We start from the raw sequence: 22,042 nt of genomic DNA, 5'->3' as shown, positions 1-22,042 counted from the left end.
GTTCTCTTGGTCATGAATGGAGAGCTGATTAGTTGTGAGAACTTTCCTCCTGATTTCCCCCTTGCCTGGATTTCAATGCACACAGAAAAAAAAAAAATAATAAGACAAGAAGAAAAGAGATAAGCTCCCAGTCGTTTTCCGGGAAATCAGAGAAGCAGATGTTCCGCGCCTCCCTCAAGCCCGCCAGGATCCTCCCCCGCCCTGGCCTCGCCCCCTGCTCGGCCCTGCCCTCTGCTCGGCCCCGCCCCCCGGCCAGTTGGCGGTTGCTGGCGGCCGTTGCCGGCGCGCGCCGGGCGGGGGCGCTGCGGCGGGGGCGGCGCGGGGCGGGCGCGCGCGGAGGCCGCTCTGGCCGGCGCTCGGTGCCCGCCGTGCCCGCGGAGGGAGGGCCCTCGCCCGGCGAGCGGCCAATCCGGGCGGGCGCTGGCGGCGAGCAGGGGCAGAATGGGCTGTAGTTGAGCGAAATAGGGAAAGCGGCGAACAGTGTGGAGCGTTCCCGGTGTAAATAAAAGGGGGGGCGAAAAAAAAAAAAAAAAAAAAAAGTTTGTGGAAGTCGCCGCCCTGCAGCCTCGCTCGGGCAGCGGCGCGGGGGCTTGTGCGGTGCGGGAGCCCGGCACGGAGGACTTTGGTGCGCGGCGTTAACACGCTCTGCCTATTGTTTGTGTTTTTTTCCAAAATATGGCAAAGGTTCAGGTGAACAATGTAGTGGTGTTGGATAATCCTTCTCCTTTCTACAATCCTTTCCAGTTCGAAATCACATTCGAGTGCATAGAGGACCTGTCTGAAGGTGAGTAGAATTTTTCTCCCCGATACGGATTTTGCAACCCGGGGCTCCGAGCTCGGGGCATTTAAGGCTTAAACTTTGCACAGGCCTGCGCCTACAATTTCACAGTCTCTCCACCTCGGCCGCATCGCCGTGCCGAGCCGAGGGGATGTGCCGGCCGGGCGAGGGGATGTGCCGCTCCCGCCGAGCCCGGCGCCGGGGAAAGTTGGCGGTGTCCGCCCGCTCTGGGCGCCGAGCCGGGCCCGCCGCCTCTCCCCGCCATCGGCGAGACGGCGAGCTGCCTCAAGTTGCGAGGAACTTGTTAGAGTGGAGGTAGCCATGTTGCCAGCTTTGTGTGTGCGTGGGGGGAGCGAGCGGGAGACAGGAGGGTTGAACCGGGCTCGGCGGCCGCGCATCCCCGCGGGCACACGGGATGCTGCGTGTTTAGCCCCGGCCGTATTCGGAGCGCGGAAAACGCTCCGCGGGGATGCGTTTCCATGGCCTCGTGCTCCATTTTAATACTGGGAAAAAAAAAAAAAAAAAAAAAAAAGGAAAAAATTCACGGTGGGAAGCAGGGGCGGCTGACTGGCTGGCCCCGCATGCCGGCAGCAGGCAGCCGCGGTAGGTGCGCGGGGGTCGGGGGCACGGCTCGGAGGGGAGCGCTGGCTGCGGGAGCCCCCGCCGCGGGGGAGGGGGCCGCCCGCCTGCCACTATTTTTGGAAGTCACTCGAAAGTTACCGGCGGCCGCCAGCGGGTGGGGGACGGCCCCGGCCTTGCCGCCCCACGGGGACCCCCGTCCTGAGCCGGGGCCGCCGCCGCGCTCCCGCCTTCCCCCCGAGTCGGGCGGGCCGCGAGCCGCCCTCGCCCCGGCCGCGCTCCGCAGCGCCGCCCCCCGGGCGGCCGCGGGACGCGCCCCGAGAGGCCGCGCGTCGCCCCGCTGGCGGGAATTTCGAACGGCTCCGGGCGAGGGAGGGAGCGCGGGGCGCTCGTGCCCGCCGGCGGGCCGGGGAGCGGCCGCTGCCCCGAGAGCGGGAGGAGGCCGCTCGGCCGGGCTGCATGTGCGCGGGAGAGGACACTCACTGCCCGGGCGGCACTCGGCGGAGCCCAGCGCCCTCTGCTCGCCAGAGATCCCCGTGGGCGGAGGGGCGAGGGCAGGGCTGAGCAGAAGAGTGCTGTCCTGACTGAGGTGCCATGGCAGGCTCGCTATCGCTGCGGCTTAAGTCGCCTCACCCCGCCTGCCTCTGCAGCAGCGCGTACTCGTGCGTGCCGGCGGGATGGTGACAGCGCGGGAGGGAGGGAGGGACGGCCGCCGTGGCGGGAACTTCAGAGGAAGTCTCGCCTGAGCCAGGCTTTCCTCTAGGCCTCCTCAGCCTGTCTCCTGCCTTCCTGCAACTGACCGACACAGCGGCTGGAGCTGTGCTCCATGCCCCGCCACGTTGCTGGCTGGATCTCTCCGGGCAGCCTGCCCATCCGAGGGGCAGCACCGGACCCCCTCCGTGGCAGCTGCCGTGGCAGGTGGCAGTGCCCCTGGCAGGGGCTCTGTGCAATATGTTAGGCTTTTCCTTCATTTGTGCACAGCTGTATGTGATGTGCTCCTCACACTCAGGACTTAGGTTAAAGTTAACGCTCGACAGTCGTGATGAGAACAATTATAGATGGTCCAATACAGAATTCTCAGCTCCTTTCCCCCGCCAACATGCAAGTTAAGACTATAGGATAAATTAGAGATGAGCGCTGCTATCTTTCACATTTCAAAATAAGATTTAATACAGCCATTGTATACTTGATAAAAAGTCAGTGCCTTAGCTTTCCTCTGCTAATACAACTGTTTATGATGCTGTTTTCAGCCTGTGCTCTGCAACACTGATCCTAAAATTAAATTCATGAACTTCAGCCCTCTTTCTTAAAGTGTTTTTTCTGTATCAACATACTTAAATGACATTTAAAAATTATTTTTAAAAAGTCTATGTTTAGTACTAAATACTATGAGTTGTTTAGAACAAGTTATATATTGTTCTCCTAGAATAATGGCACAGGATGGTGTAGTAGTCTTAAGAAGTTTAGCCTAAAAGTCCTCACTTCTTGTAAGTAGTAATTTGTCCTCAGATGAAGACAAGAAAGTCCCTTAATTATCCTGGGTGAGTACCCTGCAATACTGACAACAGCTAGTACTTCATGCTTAAAAGGTAACTAAAACCTCTGATACAGTACCTAGAAAACTGCTGTGTTGTACAGAGGAGTAAAATCCCTTCCCAAGCCCTGTTTTTTATGATAGTTAAACCTGCACTAATGGTAAACAAAATAAGCAAGAAGAATTCGCTAATGAGGAAAGAGTTGCAATCTTAAAGCAGTCAAGTTCTGTTTCAAGTGCTAATTTTTTTTCTATGCTTAAATTCCATTCCTGCATCCAGAAACCATGAGGCAGACCTTTGGATTTGCCGAGTGTACTAATCAAGTTAATGTAACAGCTTACAGGTTTGTGCTTTTGCAAAGGCAATCAGGGCATTGTTCACAGGGGGAAAAGAAGAAACACACCATGTAAGTTTTTAAGGTACAGTTCTGAAACACAGCTTAATTAAGAAGTGTTAGTTATAGATTTTTGTAATGGTGGTCTCTTTTTTTCCCCTTTTGTTTCAATAACCCCAAAATCTGTCTTGCAAGATTAGTTTCAGATGTGTGAATAATACTGTTTTTGAATTAAAAAGGGAAGGTGAAAAGCTGACCCAGGAAGAGCTAATTTGGGTTAATTTGCAGTTTCAACTTTGAAACATCTGTGGGGAAGAGGCTGAGTTAGAAAACACTGATTTGTAATAAATGTTGGTTTAGTGCATGCCTTTAAGAAGCAAAATGCTACACTGATTTTTAAATTTTTTTTTTTGGTCTATAATTAAATTTGAAGATGTAAATAAGATCCAGTCATCACTGTCTTTAAGAATATGGTCTAGTCGTGCTGTCACCATTTTATGTACTTTTATGTACTTCCCAGGTAACACAAGTGACATATGAAGGAAGGAGGGCATACAATTAGTGTGCCTGGAGCTTGCCCAGTGGGTTTCTTACTCAATTAACTACTTTCCATGATCTGTGTAATTTAAGCTGTGAGGTGTGTATGTGCAAGGTGGGAATTTTGGTTTTGGGAGGTTAGTCAGTATTCAAGGATGTGATGATTTACAGGCATCATCCCTCTGCTGCAGCCATTCTGACAGACTTTGAGAAGATGCTCAACACAGCTCCCAGTTAGTAAAAGGGTCCTGCTCTCTGTATGAACTTTGAAAATTAACCTCACTGTGAAAATAGAGGGGTTCCTGTGGTACATCTGACTAGAGAGAGAGTGGGAGGATCTGTTTCATGAAGGTCAGGCATCAGTAAATTTTTCTGATGAAGACAGGTCCTTGTTATTTTAGGCTTGTTGCCAAGAAGTAATTTTAGGCTATGCAAAATTGTAGATGGGCAAGAGCAGAATATCCCCTAACTGTGATGACAAATAATGTTTGTTTTTTTTTTTCTTCTTTTTTATGCAGATTTGGAATGGAAAATAATTTATGTGGGTTCAGCTGAAAGTGAAGAGTATGATCAGGTATTAGACTCTGTTTTAGTTGGACCTGTTCCTGCAGGCAGACACATGTTTGTATTTCAGGTAAGTTTGATTTAACCCTTTCTAAAAATTGTGCTAATTTGATTGGGGATAACTGTGTCACACTAAAAGGCACTTGAAAAATAATGGTGAAAAAATGTTGCAGTGAGCCCCTCAGCTATGATATACCTTCCTTTAAAGTCTGTTCTTGAGCTTGTACTTCTTGCCTCTGATATTGCTTGGTTATATTTTTATTTGTGGTATCAATAGTAACTGATAAAAGAACAGTTCCCATAGCTACTGATAATTTAGTTCTGGTTCATAATCAGCAGTGCCAGGTGCCTGGTTTACACCTCTTCTGCTGCTGGTAGCAGTTTCAGACAATCAGGAGCACTAGGTTAATGTACACAACACCTTCAGAGGATCAGACCAACAAAATAATTGAAAAACTCAGCTGGAATAATCAAGATGTTTGTTTCTGTTTGGCAGAACACATGGTCAACTGTGATGTTTGGCTAAGCACGCTAAATCATAACAAAATACAGTGATTTCTAAAATAAAGATAGAAATTCACTGGTAAATGGGAGGTATACAAGTGTGTAGGTCAAGACTGCAAAAAAAATAACCTAGAACATGTGACAGTCTATAAAATACTGCTGTTAATGCCAAAAGTTTATAAGGAATAACGAAAGAAAAGAAAATAGGGAAAGAGCAACACTAAGATGACTTAGTGGCCTAGACTTGTTTCTGTTTTAATTCAGTGAGAAGCAGGGGGAAAAACCTCAAGTGGACTTGCCTGAATTCTTACAGAAGCTTTCTTTTGTTTGGGATAACTTCTTTTGTGGTGGTGGGGTGTTTTTGTTAGTCTATTTATTCAAAACTGTAATTTTTATTGAAACTCATTTTCTCTATGAAGTACTATATTTTTTGTAAACTGACAGCAAAATCCATTGGATAAAAAATCAGATAGAAACTGAGTACATATTATTGTATAAGAACTCTGCTATTTTCCCAAATAGTCTACATTCACTTAACTAATGGCAAACGCATGCTGAAGTATGAGCATTAAAGAACAGTGAAGTGCTGGCTCCCTTATTTCTCATGGCTGCTGTAACTGGTTTAAAATAATACCAACATTTGTGAGGCAATCCTGATTAATCCTGTAAGTTGCAGGAAGGGTAGTTTATTTGGCATTTTGAGGGTATTTGTTGGTTTGTTGATTCTGGGCCTTTTTGTTTTGGTTTTTTCCTTAAAGAACAGGCTTAAGGAATAGGATTAGACTGGGTGTTGCAGCATTTATTAACCACCCAAATCAGTGTTGAAACATTTCTGTTTGGTTTTGGAGCCAGGCCTAATTTTTCCACACTACAAATAAAGCAGATGTGTAACAAATGCATCATTTATTAACAGTTTTTCCATTATCAAGCCATTATAGCTTATGGCATTAATTGGTCCGAAATAGGTGATCCTCTATGGCTCTCAGAGGGGCTACCTTGTGTTTGTATGGTGGAAAATCAGCTGGCATTTACATTTCTAATTTGAAGATGCACTGTTCTCAATCAAAGGTCCAAAGATTCCTTGTTGATGGTGATAGGAAAGGAGCAAGAAGCAGGTGCCTAAAAAAGGCACATTTTGGCTGTATGATTAGGCAGGTCTCAAATTAAATTTACTGGTCTTGCAGTTTCTGTAGAATGGACTCAGTAATTGTATTGTGGTTATAAATGACACTACAGCTAAATCAGGAGATGTGTAGAGATTTTGCTTAGATTGGAGTAGGTCCTGCTTTGAGAGATTCCATCTGTTAAAATATACTTTTTATTTCTTACGGAAGTACAGTTGGATCTGAGTATATTACACTTCAAAGGCTCTGGATTTCAGGTGAGGGTAGGACTCAGCACATGTGTACACAGGAAACCACCAAAACCCAAAGTGCTGCAAGCCTTTGCTGATGACTGAAGCAATTTTATTAACCAAGCTGAAGCAGCCTGGGATACGGAGAAAACAAGGGAAGGCAAGAACAGGGCAAAGCACAGAACTGCAGGAGGCATGTGACACAAAGAAAAGAGATTGTGTTCATGGGGAATAGCATAAGGAAAGGACCTTTGCAGAGGAGTATAAAATTTTCAGATAATCTGTTGTAGATTCTTCTAGATAGGAAAATGGCTGAAATAGCAACTAAAATGGAGTACCACATAGATACATTACTAAGGATGACAGAAATACCTTAGATGAAAAAATGATGTGAAAAGTTGGGAATTGAGCTTTACAGAAAGATGGACAATTAATGTGCTTTTCAGACTTGGAAAAGCAGCTTTTTGTTTAAACCCCCAAAACATTACCTTTAAAAGGGTTTCAATAGTAAAGGCCCACAGTTTGGCCTGTTTGTTTCTAAATCCCAAGATACACACAATGAAACCTGATTCCTTCTCAATTCTCTTGGGAATTTGTAATAAAATCACAGAAACTTTTTTGAGCATATAAGCACATAAATAATTTACTATCCTTAAGTGCACATATAACCTTTGCTACCTACTCTGAAGCAATAGCTATGAGAATAAATATCATGTGGAAAAGCAAGATTCAAGGCAACATGTGGGCTGATTTCATCAAATTCTTGGGTAATTTATAGCATAATTATGGCATATTAAGACAGTGATTTTTATGCAAAAATTAATCTACTGTCTCTGCCCACCAAAATATATGTTTGCAGGTAATCTGCTTATTTATCAATTGGTCGTACCAAGCTCTTTTTTTCTGCCATCTGTGTATGATGTTTGGTTCCTGAGTAATTAAGGAGTTTGACAAAACCAGGAAGTTGAAAATCTGAAAAAACTGTTTTAAACATTCTTCAGTGTCTTTTTCATGCAGCAAAACGATGCTTGAGAGATTAGTAGAATTAGAACAGAGTATTTCCTTGGGTTCAGAACTGTGTCATAGGATATTACAAGACAGAAAATGACAGAGGGAACCTGGAAGACTAATATCCTACATCAGAATGGAAGTTAAGTTTAATGGGGAGTTAAACAGAATATGGTTCTTCTGTTGCCCATTACTGTGGAATTTAAAGTGATCAGATAGCTCAGAGCACTGTTAAAACAAGACTACTGAGTTAAAGTAATGAGTAAACTGTATTGGCAGTTCTTGTGATTTCCTCAAGCTTCTGCATTTTTTCTGTTTCTTGGCCATCTTTTCCATTCCCCTATGCTAGTTGTAAAGCCATTCAGTCATTTTCTATTTCCTTCAGGGCTGGAGGAAGAGGAGTTGTACCTGATTCCCTGGTTTCTTCTCCTCCCTTGGGTGTATTTCTACCTGAGAGGTCTGACTCATCTAATTCTTGTGCAAAGTGCCTACAGCTTCTCACAAAAAGCTAGACTGGTTTGAAGGCTTAAAATTGAAGTGGCAAAGATTAGATGCCAATGCTGCATGAGCAGCAGCTCCCAAATCTCACCATGCTGAAGCATATAAATACTATAGAAAAGTAGGAATGAGAGGGACAACAGGCATTAATTCCATTCATCCTCTGTCATTAGGCAAGGTTTGTTACACCCAAACCATCTGAACACACGTTACTAATACCAGCTTGTTCTCACATGGGTGTTTACTGTTGACTTCAGATCTTCATGTGGAATTGTAAATATGAAGCTGTTGTACTGTGCCTGTATTGCTGTTACTTTAAATCCTGCCGCAGAATCAGGCATCACATTTTATCAAGAGATGTGGCAGTTAGGAGGCATTTTAAGGGACTGATGTGAGCCACATTTTATGAGGCAAATTTTATTGATAAGTAACTGCAGAGCCATGGTAAGTAAGGACACTGAGGAAGATTGTATCAGTTGCATAGTAATTAGGTTTGCATACTGGTAGAAAGTGTTCAGGTGTCTTGAAGAGATGATGCAGTTAACTGCATAAATTTTAATGAATATGGGTATTAGGAATGAAGTCAGATTCCTTTCCTAGAAATCTGTGGAACAGCTCAAACCTTACCATAGCCCATCCCTTTTCTTGCTGAACTATAATTTGCAGTCTGTAGTTTTAAGGATATAGTCTTCTTAAGAGCACACATACAGACCAGTTCAACCTTGAGGGTGTATGAGAAAATCTTGCTCTAATCAATTATCAAGATGGGCTGGAGAACTGTGGCACTGTAGAACTGGAGTGATGTTGGTAGCCCTGTGTGAACAGTGGTTCAGCTGATCATATATTTAAAAGGAGTTTTGGATCAAACTTGGCCATTTGCCCGTGAGAAATGTCAGCAAACAATTTTACTGTATTCCAATTCTGTCGTTGGAGGATGGTGTTCTAAATCTAGAGTTGATGTTGTGAAAGCAGTATATTTTCTGGTTAACTTGAACAATTTTAAATATAGTCACTACTTAGCTGCTGAAACACACTACTTGAGAGTCCCCTGCTAGGTAGGCATGTGCTATCAATTTTAATTTATCTTTCCCTTTCACATTCAGGCTGATGCACCTAACCCAGGGCTTATTCCAGATGCAGATGCAGTAGGTGTAACAGTTGTGCTAATTACATGCACTTACCGAGGTCAAGAATTTATTAGAGTCGGCTACTATGTAAACAATGAATACACTGAAACAGAACTGAGAGAGAATCCACCAGTAAAGCCAGATTTTTCTAAGGTAAGGCATGTTTTGTTTTAGTCATGTGTCAGAGGTATGCTTATAGAAAAAGGTGTTTAAGAAACAGACCTAAGCCCCAAGTGGTTTCATTAAGTGCATGGAATGAGGCATCAAATAATGGAAAATACTTGGGGGGACAGACTACAAGTGTCATAAATTTAGTGAATACTGAGAGACTATCAAAAATTTCCACCATCCTGAAGACTTGGCTGTACTTTCACACTGACTGTGAAATAAACCATTGGATTTATTCCCACCTGCACTGCTGTTTATAAAATGGCTGTGTTCTTCAGAAAAACATGTTTTTCTAAGCCCATCAACCATCATAATGTTTTTTCTAAGTCCAGCAACCTGGAACTAAGTTGTAGATATTTATTTACTACAGTTGTTACTCAGCTGTCAGAGCTACAGTTTCTGCAAAACTGTAACAAACAAACTGAGGAACAAAATAAGTGTAAAATGAGAGAACATGGGTAGCCTGGTTGGATCATTATCTGATAAATGTCTAATTTTACAAAGGAAATATGCAGATAAAGTTATAAAAGCATATATCCTTCATGGTAATAATTAAACCAGGACTAGAGTTAAAAGATGAAATGAAATAGTATGTTTTTCTATGTTTAACTATATTTTCAGTGATCAGGTACTAAAAAAAATTACTGAAAATTACAGTAAAGTTTGAGGATTCTTAAACTTGATATATGTTCCTTTCTTCTTTATTTCTTTCACTTAAAACATAACTTATTTGTTATGTTGGTTGCCAATGCCAAAATGGTGACTCCCTTTAAATGCTTGAATTTAGAATGCCTACAAGTACTTATCTTAATTCTCTGTGTATATAAAAAGCTAGCTTTGCTGCTATGGAAGAGAACAGCACAAGCTATCATATGTTTGTATAGAGTACTTAATGTGACTTGGGGAAAAAATGGAAGTGTACAAGTAGAAGGTTATTAAAGTGATTGATTAATTATTAGGCAATAAGCTCTACCAGCTTCTAAAAAATAAGTAGTCTTTTTAGTTAGTGTAAAGGGTCAGGAAATACTTAATGAGAGTATACTTTCTTGGAGAATAAAATGGACAAAGCAAACCTTTCCTGTCATCAGTCTGAAATACCATAGTGAGTGTCCATTGGCTCTAAGTTGCCATCCTCCAGGTAACAATATATACTCTTTCACCCCTTTTCAAAATAAGGAAAAAAATCAGCTTTTTTTTTTTTTTTTTTTTTTTTTGCTGGATACATAAACAAATTCCACATGTTTTCAAAAGAAAATGAAGGCCAGCCATGAGAATAAGATAAATGACTAATCATGTCCACTGCCACAGTGTTAGTATTTTCCAAATATAAATGTTTTTATTTTAAAACTTTAGTTGATAAATCCTCTTAGTGAAATCAGTCTGAAGTTTGGTAGTTTAAGGATAAGGTTGTACTTTTAAATGAAGATGAGAAGTTGATGGAATTGATAGGTATTGCAAATACCATAAAGTTGATGCAAAATTTGATCAAGTACTGTGGTTTGCAAAATCCTTGTGGGGGTACAAGTTATTTGCTTTACTAAAAGCTGGATAAAATAATAAACACTTGCAGTTTACTTGTGGATCTCTTTCACAGCCTTGACCTTGCAGAACAGTTAAAACACTCTTGAGAAAGTGGTTATTTTGCTGAGGAGAATATTAGGGAAAATAATAAGTGGTGTACTGTAAGCACATTTCTGATCCATAGGTAGTAGCTATAGATTCACATTGATGTGAATTCCCTTTTTAAACAAACTGTTAAGCAAACAAGGCTATAGGGACTAAAAGGAAAAAAATCTATATGCATATGAACTCCAGTTTTAGATGTGCACATTACAATCCATATATTTTCTTCTTTCCCAGCTTCAAAGGAATATTTTGGCATCTAATCCCAGAGTCACAAGATTCCACATTAATTGGGAGGACAACACTGAAAAACTGGAAGATGCAGAGAGCAGTAACCCAAATCTACAGTCCTTGCTTTCCACAGATGCATTACCTTCAGCATCAAAGGGGTGGTCAACATCAGAAAATTCACTAAATGTTATGTTAGAATCTCATATGGACTGCATGTGACTAACCACCATCCTTTTGGTACTGTATATGTGTTAAACTGTAAAAACAACCAGAACTATCCCTCAAATTCCATAAGTACATAGTTGAAGCAATGTGAAGAACTTGTTTTAAAACATCCTGTAGAAAGTTTATAAAAAAAAAAAAAAACCAGAAAAAACCCAACAAACAAACAGTATTTGAGCAGATTGTGAAATATAAATACAACTATTTTTAAGTAATTGCCTTTTTTTTCTAATGTGTTATTCTATGTGGTCTAAACCAAACCTGATTAAAGTATATGTATTCTCTCCCCTCCCCCCTTACTTTGTAAGCACTATTAAAAGCTAAAAAAAATTTAAAAGTTAAAACATTCAGGCAAAATGAAGGAATAGTGCCATGTCCTCGTCTCTGCTATCCAGATTGCCAAATATAAAGTGCCCTTTAATAGCATCTTAAGAACAAAATTGTCATTAGATGAAGTGCAAAGAAAGTAACTATCTCTTAATAACAAAGTCCAAAAATGTCCTTTTGCTCTGAAAGCAGACAGCACAGTATAATTTTAGGTGCAAGCTACTTTTCCTTTCAAGACACATACTTGTTACTTAATGCCTGCAATTTGCAATTTACCATCTGCTATCTTGGATTTTAGGATTTTTTTTTTTTTAATCTCTTGCTGCTGCTGTTTAGTCAAACTGTGGTTTTGTTCAGGACAGTGTTTCATGTGAATTGGGGTGGGTACCTCAGGACAGAGCCCTTTTTCAGGAACCCTAATAGCATACACAGGTGGTTGAAAGGATGCAAGCAATTACTGGAAGATTCTAAGCCTCAAAAGAAATAGTGTGAATATCCCAAATATGTTCTTCTGTAAGATTATTATGGATTACTACTGGTTAGTGTGTTTGTTTTCAGGCATGCTTTATTGTAGTCTTTTTCAGTAGTAGTAAGGAGTTTGGGTGTTTTCTTTCATTTTTTTTGAAACACATGGAATTTTAAACTTCTCTGTTTTCTCTCTAGCCTTTAAGGCAATCCCATTTACTGGTATGAACCCTGTTGTGGCAGGCACAAGACACTCAAGAATACATTACTTTGCCTTGAAGCTTTTGCAGTGAGACATCCCTATTACCTGAGGCATCCTTGAAGATGAAAGGAACTAAGCAGTAACCTGTCAAGACTTAAACCATTATTATGACACTTAAGAATTTAGTTATTCCTTCCAATCCTCATTAGCCTTATTTATATTTACTGTGCCTGTATGTGCATTTAAATTGTAATCTGTCATGCCAGGTTAGAGGAATATAGTTCTATTTACTAGTCACTGCTCAAATTATGAACCTTTGTAGGTTCTGGGCCCTTCAAAAAAAGACAGATTTCATGATGATTGACAGTGTATTAAATTAAATACAGAATGCTTGCTGTTCTCTTTCTGCATTCTCTAATGGGATGAAGATGTCCCAGACAGAGCTTCTGTCTTCCCACATCATTAGTGAAATTGTCTGCATTTCAAATGTGTGGTTTTGAAACTGGAAAGGAGTGACCTGATCTGAATGTTTTTCGTGTATGGAAACTCAGCAGTACGCATCTAGGGTGGATGAATGAATTAATGAAATCCATTAATCTTTGGAGGCCTAGTTCTAATATGTGCTCTCAACAATATCTAATTGTTTAAAGTGATAACCAAAAATCTAAAAATATTAACACTCATTGGTAGGACTTAACACAACTGGTTCTGTGAACTAGCATTTACTTCACTTGAGGGCTGAAATTCCATGAACTTTATCTTTGATTTTCAATTATAGTGCAAGTTTTAGGCCTGCAGTGACATTTTGAGATTTCTCATGCACTTTATGTTCTATTTATAAATCTATTTAGGATAGCTCATAAATGTAAGCATGTAAATAACTTAGTTATCTGTTGAAGGATTGACAGGCTTGTGAAGTCTGCCTGAAATTAAGGCTACTGTAGTAGTATCTCAAGCTCTTGCCTTTATTGAATATTCCAATGAAAATGTGATTCAAGTACAAGCTGTAACCAGAGCCCATCCCACTGCTAGCATGAAGGCTTTTTAGAAGCATATGCCACAAAGCGATGGAAGCAAACCATTATTGCTGCTCTTGCCAAACCAACTACAAAATTTAGGCAGCAAAGTGATGCCACCCAGCAAACCAATTAATTTAGAGAAATGGAAAAGTGAAGCTCTGTTGTCAGTCTAAAAAGTTTGAGAAGTCATCTGTGCATGAGAACTTGTGTGCAATAAACTTCAGGCTTGACTGTGGTAGGATGCTGCAGTAAAGTTTGCACCACCTTACCTGATACACTCATGTGGCTTGGATAGCACTGACCTACCAATAGCAGGAAAAATAATGCTGTGCTTGGTGAAAATTGGTAACAAACAACCCTACCTCATGAACTTTGCAAGATAAACGGCATTTCTGTGGTTTCTGAGAGGCTGGGTCCCTCAGGTCTTCGCAACTATGGCAGATCAGAGCAATCCATACACCCTGCCGTCTGAGTATCGCATTTCCTGACAAAATCATGTTCCAGAGACAAAGAATTTGAGGAACCAACTTCCAGTCCCCCAGAGACTTCAGGCAGTATCACAGCACAAACTTACTGGTATTAAAAGATAGAATGCATGTAGGGCATCTGTAAAGACTTGTCCCTGATCTCTGAACATTTTAAAACAGCAGGTCTGTGCACAGCCAACCAGTGCTGACATCACAGCATTACAATTTCAAGGTTGAAGATGTTTTCACTTTGCCACAAACTTTTACTTGAAGAGGCCACCAAGATGCAAAGCAGTGCTACAGATTCTGCTGACAGGACTGGTGATGTATCTCACTGTGTTTGCATCTGAGGCAGGCAGACCATTACGCGACTGTCATTCGTTATTAATGTACAAAGAAGTAAATGGATCAGACAAGGTAACATGGATGAAAAATGTGTGTGGTTTTCATATCTAGCTTGGAAAAAAGTTCTCCCTCAGCTTATAGTCACTGATTTATTCAGGCATCACCTTCAATCTGAATTACTATGACACTTCAGTTTGAAGGAGGCAAAATGGTTCTTCCAGCTCCATCAAAATAAAGACTAGTGAAATTTCATCTTTCCAGTAGCTTTACAAAGCTCCACTGAAAAAGCCAACCCTACCTACCAATCTTCAACAATGAAGCAACTTGGAGCTTTACTACAATAACCACAGTTTATGGCTTACCAGACACACTGTATTCGTGAGATGGGAGTGACAAAGTCACAAAGAACTCTGGTGATCTGACAGTCCATTTTTTTTTTTGCAGTGCCTCAGCTGCTGGTTTTCTGGAAGTCAGCTCAGATTGAAAGGTAGCCACTTGTAGCTAGATTGATTGTCTACTGACATCTAAAAATGTTGGTAGGAAGGAAAAGGGAAAAACCTCGAATGTGCTATACACGTATACTCCTGGTAAATCCTCATTTATCAGGGACAGAAAAGGGCAAAGTTAGATCTTCTGGCCTCTGTCTGGACAGCTGCAGATCCTTCATGTACCTAACTACCCTATTCCTTGTGCATCTGCAAGAGTACAGATGATGTAATTTACTTTGAGAGCCACAGAAGTTTGGTCAGGAAATGATGGGTTAATTGTTGCTGTGATTGCTGGCTGGGGGGGCCCTGCTAAGTGCCAGCCAGGAAGATGCAGCAAAACTGACAACTGCGTGTAAGGGCTGGCAGTGTGTGTGGAACTCTTCTTCCTAGGCACTCCCATTTCTGTTTCCAGTTACGCTTCTGCTTCTTAAAAGTTGGTTTTGTACTGTGTGATATGAGAGCAATGCTGGAGAAGATAGATGGAGAGCTTTTTCCTTTAATTTTTGGTCTGGGCAAAAGTGATATAAGGAAGAGCCAGCTGGAAGCTCTAGGAAGCCTTTCTTAAAGGCAAACCAAAGGCTTCTACATGGAACTTAGGGGGTCATTGCAGGGGGGGGTGGAGGGAGGATACATTTAAACATTTCCAGCTTTAGGTAATGCAGTTTTGGAGGCATGGCTGAGTACTCACTGTCCATGGCCTAAGGGGTAGGACTGCAGACAAGAGAAAGTCAGAGGAAAGAGGCGTGTGTGCTACACCAGATGCAAGAGACAACAGCTGCATGTTACCTGCAGTGTTAAGGTGTTAAGAACTGGCTGAACTGAACTGGCAGAAACTTTTACAGAGTTCTGTGGTCTGCCTCCAAAACTGCCTTGACCCCATGAGATAACGAGGCCAACCTTTCAAAATAAAGGTATCCTCCAGTTTGTCCTTTCTCACTAGAAGGGTGGGGCAGAAACAAACAGGAAAGAAGGACTGGCTTCACAGTATGATACAGGAAAGGATGAAGATATGTTTTTCATCCAAAAATCAACTGCTTGAAATGCCTGCTATTTCAACAGCAGGATGAAAAAGTCTAATGAAGGCTGGCCTGGAGATGTTACAAGTGTGTAAGACCTGAAACCTTCAACTAACATGACAAGAAATGTTCCTGCAGTTTTTCCCATCCAAACCAACTATGGGCCTTCAGATATATAGCTGTTTGAAAAAAACCAAAATTTTTGAAGTTTGGTATCTCTTGGGCTAAATATCTCTGTCGTGCAGGTAGACAAGGTAAGCTCTCTCAGGACAAAGCCATTTTGGAACAGCATTACTGAGAAGAAATTAAGGGAACTAAAAAAGTGGAACATTGTTATAGATGGGGCATGTATGACAATATTTGATCACAGCTTCAAATTTCTTTTCCTCAACAAGTTTAGTAGACTTCCTGTAGAGCTAAGGGCTTTCCAACTTGAGGCCCAGATGTTGAAGGAACAGCCAGTGAAGCCATCCTCAAGAAAATATTTTCAGGTTACACACTGATCGAGTTCATGTACAATTATAAGTATTCAGGAAAACAATCCCATGGTAGAAGTGATGATCAGAGAAAAGTGACAACCTAAAGGCTGCATCTGTATTAATAACTTTATCAGGGACAGGGTATGAATCCATGGTGAAAAATGGTTTCCTGGCACTACTTTGGCTTATGTCAACTAGGGAAGGCACAGGAACAGTTGGAGATCTACACAGAGGGAAAAGTATCTCCAGTTTCAGAGTCTTGCATACCTCAGGATACTGACACCATGTGTACTCTATTTATAACCACAGCTGGACGGCTCATGTCAGTGGCTTTGGATTGGTTTCTAATGGATCAGAAGAGAGACAGCTGTTAGCACCTGAAGCCTGCCCAGCAGGGGAAAGCTTACCATGGAAGAAGAAAAGGGGTGGTTTCCCTCAAGTCAGTTCTCTTCAATGAAAAGGAAGGAAATCAGTAGCAAACTGCTGTTGCCATGATATGGACAGTGTTAGACATGACAAAATACCAGCAAAAGGAAGTATTTGCAAGGCTCTGCAGAGGCTCTAGAGGAGAGGCTATAAGGGTGCATGTCACACAGCTCAGAAAGGCATGTTATACAGAGCTGGAGAGCTGGAGAAACAGCTGATAGTCTCCCAGATTTTTAGGCAAGCTGTTCTAAATACAGTTCACAAAATTCTTTAAGCAATCAATCTGCGGAGGGATGCAACACCAAACAAAATTTTCAAGAAGTGTGAACAGTCAAATATGCAGCAGAATGACTAACAAGCAGCAGAATGACTTTGAGTCCTGGATGTCCATGAGCTCCAGATCTGCCAGCTGCTGCATGTGTTGGTTCCTGTTGCACACCATTTGATCACTGCAAATCTCAAGCTCCAGAGGTAAATGAAATGTTTTCTTACTAGTGATTATCTCATCCAAATAAACATAAGCGGCAGTGTGCCTCTGGGGCCTGCAAAACAGTTTATTTAACTCAGTAGTAAGGTGAGAACTCCCAGAGAGATCTTGCTAAGCCTCTCTAAGTCTCTATCTTTATGGAAAACTGTGTATCAATTTCTAAAAATAAAAGGTAGCTGAGTGACTCCCTGTGATTCTCAGATGAGACACAAGTCAGGGAGAATGAACCCGGCCAGTAAAAAAACCCAGTGTAGACAGAATGAAACAGTGGGACAGATGGTTCCCCCATCTTTCATTTACAGATCACAAAGTCCTACAGTGGTCAAATAAATTTTTACCATGGAGTTGTTGCATGTGGGCTGGTCTGCCTGCAACTGTCATTAAAGAGATGTGGGAGGAACAAACCCCGGTTCCTCATATAAGTCCTAAACTTGTAGAAAATTTGCAACAGAAAATTTCTGCTAAGTGTTTGAAAGAAAGGCAACTTTAATAAATAAGTAAGCTAAGAAACTTACTCACTGAGTGGAGGTAAAGTTCAGTTTTTTTCAAAACCGAGAACAAGTTATCTGTCACTTCTAAGGGCTGTTTGCAGCAAGTGGGCAACCTGAGCCTGTGGGTGAGATAGAAAGATGAAGGTCTTCCAAACCTTCAGCAAGAAAGCAGGGTTTTCTCCTGGGTTGTACTTTCTGAATCAGGTAAAACAGCAGAGACTTTGTTTAGAAAGTGGAGGGGAAGGCAGGAACCTGATGAAAAAGCAGAGGCCCAAGAGCAAATTAAGCTGCAGGAGTTAGGTCACTCTGTTCTGAAATTCTACAAGCCAATTCCAGTCACGTTGGTATGGGTTAATGGACTGCAGCAGGCACATGATACTGCAGGGGCACAAAGTGTCATAGTGGATCTCAGAGCACGTGATGCCCAAGGTATAGCAGGGAAGAAAGAGAATTTTGGCACAAGGAGAACGTTAATGACCTAATATGCTGTCCTGGTACAAATAAATACTTGTACAGAAAACCAAGTAAAACTGGTATGACACAGTTTGGGACACAGAATTCTAATTCAATGCTTAAATAACTTGATAGCTTGTGTCCAGTAAACCAGTACCAGATGGGCACAAGGTGTCAGTGTACACAGACTCTTACTAAAGGCTGGTGAGGTACCGGCAGTTTTCTCTAAAAGAGGGACCCAGCTTTTAGGAGTTAATTAGGGTTTACCCACTCTCAGGTGTGTCTTTTGGCCATGTGGACTGCAATCCCAGAACCAGCAATTAAATGCAATTCAGACTGCTTTTTACATACAGCAAAGAACTAGCTGAAAGTGAAACTTAGATATTTAATATTCATACACTGGAGGAAAGAATGTGCATTAGGGCTGTCCTCTCTGGGAAAGCAGAAACTGGTAATTCAAAGTGTTCAATTATGACAAGAAAGTAAAGCAGTTTAATAGTTCTCCAAACTAATCTGAAGCTTCTGCACAGAGAGCAAGTTTACAAAAGTCAATGTTAGGTGCAGCTAGCTACAAGCAGATTCATAAGACAGTCCTTGCACAGGAAAGACAAAGAAAATAGTAATTCAAACAACATCCAAACTCCTGGTCTAGAAATTAATACCTTAGTCCAGCAGTTCTAGCCATGGAAAGGTTCCCTGAAATTAAACTAGGTTAATAAGATGCCTTGCTAGGCACTCAAGTTTCACTTGTGATAATGGTCCTGAAGAATTCTAAATTACAAATCTGGTGCTGCTGTCAGATTTGGAAAAAGGGACAGAGAGAAGTTTTTTAAAAATAAGGAATATTTAAGTGAAAAAGGGATGATTTAAAGGCCCAAGACAATCCTCTAATGAGATGAAACTTTATCTCCACACATCGTTAGTGCACATATACCACAGTAAGCATATAAACTGCAATATTTGTCTTCAGGGACGTGTCTTTGAACCTAGCCATCATGGCTGAGCTGGAAATCAGATCATACTCAGATCAGGAAGGTGAAGCATGGGAGGGAGACATAGTGAAGAAGGCAACAGGAACATCAGAGACTGAGAGCAATGGACACAGGAAATTATTTCTTACAAAAATGGGCAAAGTCACACTGAAATACATGGCAAAATTGCACTCCAGGTCACTGCGAGTCCCCTGGCAAATCTGAAATTACACAGATTGTTCTAAATTCTTAACACAGAACAAAAAGTGGAGAAAAGATTTTGCTAAGCCAAAATTTTCTCTCTGGCTTCGCACCAGACCTATTTGTTAAGAGTTTGAATGGAAAGTCAGAGGCGTATGTGTTTCATAACAAGTTCCCTGCACGCAGGAGTGTACATGTTCAACATCATGTTCCACCTCCACAGCTATGGAAGAGTCGGTATATACATAGCTAGGGAAGATTTATCCTCTGGTTCTCTCATGTACAAATAATGCTATTTCCCAGACATACAATGATAAGCAGCACTCTCTAAGGAATATTCAAGTTACACAAGCTAGCTGAGACACTGGGATTTGACCCTAATTATTTTGTGATTTTGAACATACAAGTAGTATATTCATTTGTTCAAATAAAGTCATTGGCAGAGGTAATCTGACCCTGTACATTGTCCCAGAAGAGTTTGCAAAGATGGCTAGCATTGAGAGCCAGCTGGGACACACCTAAATTTAACAAAAGGAAGAAAGAGAAAAAAAAAGAAAAAAAAACACTTGCTCTCTGAAACCATTTAAAAACCATCTTCATGAGTAAGAAATAATTCCTCAACACAGGGGTGAATTTCCAGAAAGCAAACAGAAATCAAACTGGCACCAGACAGAACACATACAAGAACAGAAGAGAGGAGATTATCTGTTCAGGAGAAACCAAATGACGCGAGCTCATCACACAGCGTGAGCTCTGGAAAGATGTCATATTTGTCATAGCTGGGAAATGCTAAAAATACAGGTCCAGATCACTCTCTGCTAGCAAAGCACTGAGAGGTGTCTCTGGATGAGGCCTGTCAGGCTCCCTGCTAGCTCATCAGTCCTTCATGGATACAGAGAAAGAGGCAGGACTGCAGAGAGTCAGATCAGGCCTCACATGCCCCCACAGCAGTTCTCTGCTTCAAATGTGCTCACAACAACCTAAGCACACATGTTCACATACTTGAAGGCTTCTATACAAACATACTTGAGTGAGAGATAACCTGTCACAGCTGAAGAAGCACATACCTGCACTTGTGGATCCAATTCCTGCTGTAAGCACAGAGCGTGGCATAATCTTTACTGCATACTTGAGGAACTGAGATTTCCCTGTACCTGGGTCTCCAACCAACAGAAGGTGTGATTCACCTGGGGGAAAACAGTGATGTAGGAGTAGACAGTTCATATACAGACAAACATTGACACAAAATGCTCAGATTAAATAATACTTCTCATATTCATCTAAAATTTAGCATTATATATACATTAAAATATGTAATTTTGCACTATTTATTTGGTGTGATAAATACATTTTTTAATAAAGTCATTTAGACACAAATATTTACAACTGAGTATTTGTGAAGTGTTTGCAGGTATTTGACACTTCCTGTAATATGAGTTCTTACATTTTTGAATACTAATTTCTCAGACTCAGCTCATTCTTGAATATGAAATAGAAGGATACCAGGTTTTAGTTACCATTCCACTATTCAGTTATTTAAATTATTTCAAAATGGACTAATAAAATCAGCAGGCTGTTTTGCTTAAGTAATTCTTTGCCAACGGTTACACAACTTTAGTCTTTTCACAACAATGAAATTACAGAAGTAAATAATTCATCTGCTACAATCTCAGTAGTGCTCTAAACTTTTTTCACTGTTTTCTACAAAATCCATCTTCAATTCAAATATAAAGTCTATAATTTTTTTAGCTGTTAGAGCATTAAGAAAATCCTGTATTTGTATACAGAGACATACTTTTAAAAATTATTATGACCTACGTAGATTATGACCTGTGTACCACCTGGCACATGACATATTTGCCATCTAACAACAACAGAAGGCAAATCAGCAGGCAGGTAACTTGGAGTTACAAGACTAAGTGAGATGTGGTGACAATCACAGATGGAAAAGTCTGGCATTAGAAAGTAAAATTAATCCTTTAATTTTTCCTTTTAACGTACTATAGTGATCCACATTAAGGAAACATTAAGATTCCATCCTTTGATGCCAAATACTGCTGGGAATATTCTACTAGAAATAAATTCAAAATGTCACTTATACAATAAAAAGTGAGATGTTTCAGATAAAACAGCTGCCTTTAATATTCTACCTAATGGAAACCTAAAAGTCTGCTTCTATTGGGTTTTATTTGGGAAAAAATTAAAGTAAAAAGAGGAAGTCTAAACACCCACTTTAACTTGTCTGAGATTTTCGAAGAATAGTCAAAATTGATTAAAACTTGTTCTAACTCAAGAAAATGGGATGATTGCACTTCCAAGTTGTTACTGGTTTGATTTTGGAAGGGTAGGGGGGATGTGGGTGAGGACAGGGATGGGAATGACTGTTACAAAGGATGTGATACTTTTAGAAACGATACAAACCTCTGGTTCGAGTTCCAGCAGCATCAGTCCTCTGCACACCACCAGCAAGCACCATGGCTACAGCCAGCTTCACCAGGTACAATCCAAAAACTTGAGGACATAAGCTAGCCAAAATTTCATTCCTCCCTAAAACAGGAGCAAAAATGGCACTCAGCAGAGTTAAAACTTGGTTTCCCAGGGACTCCCATGTAGACTGACAAATAACTTGGGCAAGAAGAGTAGGGTAGGAAGGAGAATTTAAATTTATTTTCTTTAAATTGCACCTAGAGCAGTTGTTTGATCCAAACTTCCTTCATGATACAGAAGTTAAGTAAGTCACAGTCATCAGCAGCAAAGCCAATCCTATTGCAATTTAAGGAATGAAATGCCATCATGCAAATTCTTTTGTTCCCCATTTACAAGTGTAAAAGCTGTGAAACCTAAAAGTTTACAGATTTCAAAATGTCCCCTTGAAAACTGGTGTGTTGTACATTTAAGAAAACTTCTTACACTTATTCTGCCTTAAACCTGTGCACACATAGTGTGCTTATTTTCTCATTATTACCTTCCTTCTCCTTTGATCCTGTGTCTCCCCCTCCCTACTATAGTCTCTTTCCAGCAGCAGAATATTTCAATCTGCTCTGAAAATGCTGATGGTGTGGAAGATATGTAACAGGATTAATTCTGTTCTTTGAGATTCTGACACCTCCAGCACATAAGGGGTCTCAGGTTATATGCCATGT

General features: G+C 41.1%; 2 protein-coding genes across 2 annotated transcripts in view; one reads left to right on the top strand and one right to left on the bottom strand.

The window, feature by feature from the left end:
- Positions 1-22,042, bottom strand: part of MCM9 (minichromosome maintenance 9 homologous recombination repair factor) — a 46,699-nt gene that overhangs the window by 15,916 nt on the left and 8,741 nt on the right. The window contains exons 5-6 of the mRNA XM_058801926.1: positions 21,321-21,446; positions 19,967-20,086 (exon numbers count right to left, since the gene is read on the bottom strand). Of these exons, the coding sequence (XP_058657909.1) occupies positions 19,967-20,086; positions 21,321-21,446 (246 nt within the window). The remainder of the gene's footprint in view (positions 1-19,966; positions 20,087-21,320; positions 21,447-22,042) is intronic.
- On the top strand, positions 504-11,229 carry ASF1A (anti-silencing function 1A histone chaperone). Its single transcript, XM_058801927.1, has 4 exons — positions 504-784; positions 4,282-4,397; positions 8,795-8,971; positions 10,847-11,229. Exons 1-4 carry the CDS (start codon positions 676-678, stop codon positions 11,057-11,059), a joined length of 615 nt encoding a protein of 204 aa, XP_058657910.1. The 5' UTR covers positions 504-675; the 3' UTR covers positions 11,060-11,229.

This window comes from Ammospiza caudacuta, chromosome 3, assembly GCF_027887145.1.
Source record: "Ammospiza caudacuta isolate bAmmCau1 chromosome 3, bAmmCau1.pri, whole genome shotgun sequence".
In the NCBI taxonomy this organism is placed as follows: Eukaryota; Metazoa; Chordata; class Aves; order Passeriformes; family Passerellidae; genus Ammospiza; species Ammospiza caudacuta.
Note: the sequence above shows the minus strand (reverse complement) of the source record. Positions and strands in the feature narration are given on the sequence as shown.

Excerpts from the sequence above, each read along its gene's own strand:
- ASF1A (XM_058801927.1), top strand. The coding sequence starts at position 676 with ATGGCAAAGGTTCAGGTGAACAATGTAGTGGTGTTGGATAATCCTTCT. Across the intron at positions 785-4,281 it reads CATAGAGGACCTGTCTGAAG|ATTTGGAATGGAAAATAATT; the intron begins GTGAGTAGAATT and ends TTTTTTATGCAG. Across the intron at positions 4,398-8,794 it reads GACACATGTTTGTATTTCAG|GCTGATGCACCTAACCCAGG; the intron begins GTAAGTTTGATT and ends TTTCACATTCAG.